General features: G+C 50.2%; 1 protein-coding gene across 2 annotated transcripts; it reads left to right on the forward strand.

The window, feature by feature from the left end:
* Positions 1-6,528, forward strand: MCHR1 (melanin concentrating hormone receptor 1). 2 transcript variants are annotated; one of them, XM_061455666.1, is made up of 2 exons: positions 1-1,043; positions 4,335-6,528. In XM_061455666.1, the coding sequence occupies exons 1-2, from the start codon at positions 986-988 to the stop codon at positions 5,387-5,389; spliced, it is 1,113 nt and encodes a 370-aa protein (XP_061311650.1). In that variant the 5' UTR covers positions 1-985; the 3' UTR covers positions 5,390-6,528. The 2 variants fall into 2 exon arrangements, with proteins under 2 accessions (XP_061311650.1, XP_061311651.1); XM_061455667.1 differs by having other exon boundaries at positions 4,338-6,528.
* Positions 6,529-7,349: the final 821 nt, after the last annotated feature.

Raw genomic sequence — 7,349 nt, forward strand, 5'->3', positions numbered from 1 at the left:
GACTGGTCATTTTGTCCTGGTAACATGTAATTTATCAAACCATAATGGAGGAACTCAACTCATATATAAACAGTGGGCAGGAAGCACAACAAAATCATCACCTCAAAGCCACAGAAAACAGGAGGCGACTGTGCTGGAAAAGCAAATAAATAGCAAAGCAGCTTCTCAAAAAGCAAAGGGCTTTTTGCCTCATATTATTAAGGAAAAAATAGAACACAAATAAAATCTGAGCTCACAGTAAAGCTCATTTCTGGAGCTAGGAAGCAAATGAGCTGTGGCAAGAAGCAGAACAGCAGAAAACAGCAGAGAATTAATTACAAGTCAAGTGTCTCAGGTTGGAATTAGAGTTAGAGGGGTCAGAGAGTCAGAGTAACAGAGTTTTCAGTGGGTAATTTGGTGCCTTGACATCCCTCAGCCCCGCTATTAGAGATGTGCCGGTGACTCAGGGATGAAAAGTGCATATGTCTCTGCGAGACAGAACACACACTGAAGAAGGCAGATCAGAGCTGAAGTCTGATACACCTCTCCTACTGTCGACAGCGAGGCCAGGCTGGCTGTAATAGGGAGGGCACAGATCCTACCCATCCCTTCGTCAGCCACTCGGGGAAGCGGTGGCACTGCCCAGCCCCTGGACCAGGAGTCAGCCCCCTCCTGCAGGAGGAGGGCAGCTCCTCCCGGCCCCGCTCAGCTCCGGCATTCCCTCCCACCCGACGCCGGCGGAGGGATGCTCTCGGAATACGCGGAGTCAGCTGCTCTTTGATGTCAGTACCTGCTCCGGGCTCGGCGGGGCGGGAGTGGGCGAGCGGAGCGCAGCGCAGCCGAGTCGCAGCCTCTGCTCGCCGGCTGCAGGAGGGCACCTGCCTGCCGCTCTCTGCCGGCCTCGTCGAGGTAAGGGGAGACCCCCCCACCCCACCCCATCGCCGCTGCGGATCCACCGGGGGAACTTGTCCAACTTTCTCCATCCCTGCCACCGGGACTCATTGCCATGGCCCCCGCCAACTCCTCCCGCAACTTCTCGGCTCCGGAGGCTCGGAACGGCTCAGGTGAGCAGGGGCTGCGCGGGGCGGTGGCGCGGAGAGCTTGGTGGGGACAAGTCCGCCTGCCCATGGCTCTTGCGCTGCTCTGCGGTGCTGAGCCCGGGGCTGTTCGTACCCCATGAAGTGGGAGATGCTGAGGGCAGGGACCCCCCAGCACCCCAACGCCGGACCGCCGGCCGGGCAGAGCCGCCTTCAGCACCCGCGGGCGGACAGCTCCCGGGACACCCCCTCCTGCAGCCCGACCATCAGCGTTGGCCCCTATGGCTTGAAGCGATTCTACCCTTTGGCTGCGAGGCTGTAACACCACCAGCAGCCTGTCGATTGTAGCTGCAAAGAGATGGACCAGCCCTGATAGACAGGCATAGAACGAGGCATAGACAACATCGTTGGAGAGGGAGGCTAAGATCCTCATCGGTCCGTGTTTTCCATATTACCACCATTCACAAACCAATAGCTCAGGGTGAGGCAGTTCTTGAGGGCGCAGGTTGGTGACACTCTTCAACAGAAGGTGTTTTGCATGTGGTCTTTGATTCCCTCTGTACCAGCACGTCTTTTATCAACTGAAAGTGTGCTTTAAGGTGCTCCCTTCTGAAATGCAGTCAAGATGTGGTTTCTCATGTGCTTGGGCATGGCTGAGGGCAAAAAGTCACCTTAGAGGAAAAAAAAAAATGGTCAAGTCCTCATTCAGCTCACATAGTGCTCCTTTGGGACCTTAAAGATTAACAGGGCAGCCACAGATCTACAAACAGGGACAAGTCAATGCCTGAAGTAGCTGTTCCAGCAAACTACAGACACTGGGGTGTACACAGAAGCAGCACTGAAAATTCAGATTCAATGATCTCAAGATGAAGGAGACTTTAGAAATTACTTTTGAGTATTTGATACACGTGCACTTCTGGCTCCAGCCTGTCATACACACACATGAACAATGATCGCTTCACACTAGCTTCCAGCTAATAACCCTTGAGAGTCCTCCTTGGACAAACACCAGCAGCAGGCAAGATGCTACAGACCTGTATGGGCTACCTTTCACACAAAGCCTTTGGCCTTGCACAGGTTCTGCTTTAAGGCCAGCTGAGCTCATTCCAAGTGTTACAGGATCACCATGAGCACTGTATTGATTATACTGCAGGAAAGGGACATTTTTGTCTCAATTTCCAGCTACCCAAGTGGCCTTTACATTTCACTCACACAGTCCAGTCCCACTACATTCATTACAAAGTCTGGGGCTAAGACACAGGAGAGCAGAACTCAGTAGCTACGTGCAGAACAGCAGGACATCCTTCAATTTCTAGTCTGCCATCTTCAAGCATTAGGGAGGGGTGAGATCTGTTTGGATGTGCATGGGATCCATAGGCTGGATACTGAAGACTGTCAGGACTCAATAGAGTGCTGATGGCAGTATGTTATCTGCCAAAAGCCATGTAACATGGGACATTTCCTTGCATCAATGAGCAGCCAGGAGGAACAGGGACCATTTAAACCCCCACAGATCGCCTGGACCAGGCTTTTTTGTCTTATCAACCAAACCTGGCTTTCATCTATAGGTCCCTGCCAGTTCTGTGCCTCGCTGGCTGCTTTCTCTCATTTGTACGGAGGCTTTCTGATAAAATGGTACAGCAACTGCTCTACTGCACTCTAACCTTGGCCTTGCTTATGCCTAAGCTGGCTGCTTCCTAGTGCCAGAGGGACTGAGGCAGTGACAGCTCATGTCCTGTTTCTAAGAGCACTGAAATATGACATAGAGGTGATATAGCACACACTTCCAACCACAGGCCAGCTGTGCAGCCCAAGTTATCTTCCCAATTCAGTCAAGATTCACTGTCACACCAGAGTAAACCTGGACAAGTTTGTACTCAAGAATTCTTGAGGTTAAAGCCAGCAAATAGACGCTGCAAACAGACACTGCTTTGGCAGAGACACCACCTCATAATTATCTCTTATTTCACTTTACCTCCTTTTCCAGATTTCCCTAGGTTCTGTTGGAGGACACTTCCCCGCTTCTACAGCTGCAGGCTGCTAAGGAGATGGAATAGTAAAGTGACTGAAAGCACTTCCAATTACCACCACATTCAATCATCTGCAAGTCAATGAAAGACACATGCAGCCCAGGCTTAGAGAACGTCTTGCATGTCTGTAACAGCCACACAAATAACTCACACAAAGCCTTCCCCTCGGAAAAAGACCCACCATGTCCCATAGGAGAGGAGTAATGAGATTTGTCTGAGCTGAGAAGGGCGATTTCAGACTCCATCAAAGCTAGCACATGGCAGTTTTGCACACCACAACCAGTCCCTCAGACCCTACCCTTCTGTGCCCAAGAGCAGATAATCCCTGTTCGTTGGCACTGAGGGCTTATGGCTTCAAAACATGGCTTTAAACCCAGGTTAGGGACAAGTGAAGTGTGAATTTAACTATGTTTGGGCCTCCTACCCCAACAGCAACAATCAGACATCAGTGAGGGTAAGATAAGTGTTTGCAGGCAAGAATTTTCCCTTGGAAATCCACCTGCATCTAGAACTCAGACACAGCATCTTGAAACCATGTTTTAACCCATGTAGAATTAGGGCATTCCCGGTTGAGGGGCCACTCAAACACACTCCCAAATCCCTGTCTGGCCACTCACCTGGATTTCTTCCTAGAAGAGAAACTAGAAAGGGAGAGAGGGGCAGGGAAGGAAGATGGAAAGGAGAGTATGCTCCTGCCCAACCTTGACAACAGAGCTGGAACACAGCCAGGGTACAGTCCTGGGTCTCACAAGATAGATAAGCATTAGTTATCTGCCTGCACGGCCAATGAACTCTGTGTGTGGTGCTGTACAACAGACAAACCACCCAGCAGATGAGCTGAGGCTTTCTGACAACAGCTTGAGCATTGACTAGATCCAGATTCTGACACCTCCTCAGCGGCTTCACTTCTCCCATGTGTAAAAGCACCAGCTGCCTCACCCATTCACCTTAGAAAGAGCAGGGCAACCAGCACATTGGCTCTGTCAGACAGTGGTGAGTGCAAAAGCACATCAGTCTAATGTTAGTTCCCCAAAACAGAGCTGGGGAGATACAGGACAGAAGTGCATCAGGAGAGCTGAGAAAGATGCCCACACATGGACACATTTGGGTGGTGGGCTGCATGTACTGAGTGGCGAAAAGTGTCAAATCCCAGCTAAGCCTCTCATAGTCTTAAACATCATTCCAAGCTACACTTTTGAGGGGGGTCCAGCTGCAGGACAGGGCGAGCACAGAGAAGTGTAAGGAGTCTCCTCTAGGTTGCACTCACTGCTTTGGTTTGTTTCGACAGCAGCAGAGAAGCCAGCACCGTACACCAATGTGATCATGCCTAGTCTCTTCAGCATCATCTGCTTCCTGGGCATTGTGGGGAACCTCATCGTCATCTACACCATTGTCAAGAAGAAGAAACTGAGATGCAAACAGACCGTGCCAGATATTTTCATCTTCAACCTCTCCATTGTGGACCTCCTCTTCCTCTTGGGCATGCCCTTCCTTATCCACCAGCTCCTAGGCAACGGTTCATGGTACTTTGGAGCTCCTCTATGCACCATCATCACCGCTTTGGACACAAACAGCCAGATCACCAGCACCAACATCCTTACAGTGATGACACTGGACCGCTACCTGGCGACTGTGTACCCCCTAAAATCTACTTATGTCCGCACCCCATGTGTTGCGGCTCTGGTTATCTGCTTGGTGTGGCTCCTCTCCTTCCTGACCATCATTCCTGTGTGGATGTATGCAGGTCTTATGCCTCTGGAGGATGGGACTGTCCGCTGTGCTCTCTTGCTTCCCAATCCAGAGACTGATATCTACTGGTTCACCCTCTACCAATTCATGCTGGCATTTGCTGTGCCATTGATTGTGATCTGTGTGGTCTATTTTAAGATCCTCCAGCACATGGCAACCACCGTGGTCCCATTGCCCCAACGGAGCCTCCAGGTTCGTACAAAAAAGGTCACCCGCATGGCAGTTGCCATCTGCTCAGCCTTTTTTATCTGTTGGGCTCCCTTCTACATCCTCCAGCTGGTTCACCTCGGCATCGACACACCGTCCATGGCCTTCTTTTACGCCTACAACTTTGCCATTAGCTTGGGCTATGCCAACAGTTGCCTCAACCCCTTCCTCTACATTGCCCTCAGTGAGACCTTCAAGCGCCAGTTCTTAGTGGCCATCCGCCCCGCCAAAGAGCCATGTCGCAACAGCAGCTCCATCAACAACAACAGCGTGACAGAGGCCAGTGTGTGTCTGAAGCTGGCACCGGAATCCACTCAGCAGACCCAGTTTCTGGAGGACTTCTCCCCACGTTCAGTAGCTCTGCCTGTGACTGTGGCTGTTCACTAGGGCACTCTGAAGCGACCTATGAGTTGATGGAGAAGCAGCAGCTTCAAGCAATTCTTGGTGAAGCATATGAACTGCAAGCTTCCACCTCTGAGAGTCCAGGTGCCTCTCTTTGTCATTCCAGGGCTCTGCTCCTACGCTGCCCTTGGCCTGTGAGATGCTGCATACTGCTGCGTCTTTCCCCTCGTGCATGGGAGGGCTCTGTCACACGAGACACTGAGCCCCCAAAGAGGATGAATAGAAATGAGAGAAAGGATTTCAAGGGGGAACATTCACCCTGGAAGAATAAAACCTTCATCAACACCACTGCCTGATGATTCCTCACCTCTGGGCCTGATTGGGGTTCCTAAGCAGCATGTCGATAGAGAGCTTCTTCATTCAAAACTTAAACCTTTGAAACAGAGTGTCATATATTTACTTTTGATAAGCAATCTGACCTGCAAGCTTTGCTGACTGGGCTCATGTCCTAGAAGCCAAGAATAGAGAGAGATCTTGGGGCCACAAGTCTCACCTAGGTCTGTCACTTGGCCTTTTGTTCCATCTGCCTCTTGTGGACTCTACTGTTTGGCAACCAGGACATCTTCAAGAACTGGCTAATTTTGATGCTAATCCTACGTATTTCAGGAAAAAAAATGGCAGTTCCAATTGCAGTGCTTCAAAGGACTGCGAACAATAACCAGAACTACTGCTGCTAACACCAGCTTTGTGGCTTTTCATGGCAACGAGCAGGTTCTCACACCACTCACTCCTCATACTGCTCTTGTGCCTCGAAGCCTGCATGGCCATCGGGGAACCCCATGCAGAGGGTTTGGAACGGGACTGAAAAGCACAGTGTGCAGAGATCTGCGGGGTGAGGAGCTGTGAACAGGCAGCTCAGAGGAAGCAGAGTTGCTTATGCCACTTTCTCAATGCTTTACAAAGTGAAAAGAGGGAAAATTAAATGTCTGTGTTTTGTATGTGCAGCTTTAACAGTCGGAGGTTAGGAAATAGCTGAAATCATTACAAAAGACTAGAGAAAAGACAGCACAGATGAGCTTAACACAGGGGATTACACTGACAGCCTGTGCAGGGCTCCGAGGGGACCGTGCAGGCATTGTTCAGCAGTGTCAAATGTGGAGGAACTGATTACTGTAGATGAATTTAATATAAAGAAGAATTAAAACCATCAAACAGCACAAGAGAATTTGTTACCATGCTTATGGTTTCGTGCCACCAGCCACCCACTGCATATCCAGAACAGAAATTCACCCTTACACAGCAGAACTGTATCACCTGCACAGGGCTTCCTAAGCCATGTGCACACTGACATGTGCAATAATACCCCCCCCGTTTGTAGGTATTAAGCACAGCCAAGACTTCACACTACACACAGGCATTCACTCACCTCTGGTGATTGAAGCAGGCTGGTGTGCTCGATTTTGACATCAGATGCAGCACATGGCTTTTCGAGCCATTGCACAAACCTCCTAACAGGGTCTCTCTGTACTTTCACCTCAGGCTCTGCCAACCTGCACCCATCTCAGCAGCACATCCACACTGGTATGGATACTACCTGGTATCTTGTCAGTTTTCCACCCTGGGCAATAAAGCCAGACACGTATGGAGCTTTTGAGCTTTATGACTATATCCCTGCTGCATTCTAACTGCCAGGAATTGTCAATTGCAGGTTTTCATGGAGCTGCTTTGCTCTTTGGTCAATACCCACTCCAAAGGGCTCAGGAGCAAAGGTTGAGGAAGATGTGTGCTGGGCCAAGCCAGACCTGCTCTCAGGACAAAGGGAGCTATTGTGTTAGCTCTCTCATAAGGAAGTAAAGGGGAGGACTGGCACGCTTCTCTGAGAAGGGAGGTGATAATAGTTGGGTGTTTTTTTCCCTCTTTTAACACCAGCAAGAGGGAAATGGAAACAGACTGAACTGTCAGGGCTCTGAGAGCAGCACACTGTAGATATTATCTTGGCTGCACA

This window comes from Pezoporus flaviventris, unplaced genomic scaffold (genome assembly GCF_033815535.1).
Source record: "Pezoporus flaviventris isolate CSIRO_AGI_PZ_B2104156 unplaced genomic scaffold, CSIRO_AGI_Pfla_v1 ptg000020l, whole genome shotgun sequence".
NCBI classification, from domain to species: Eukaryota; Metazoa; Chordata; class Aves; order Psittaciformes; family Psittacidae; genus Pezoporus; species Pezoporus flaviventris.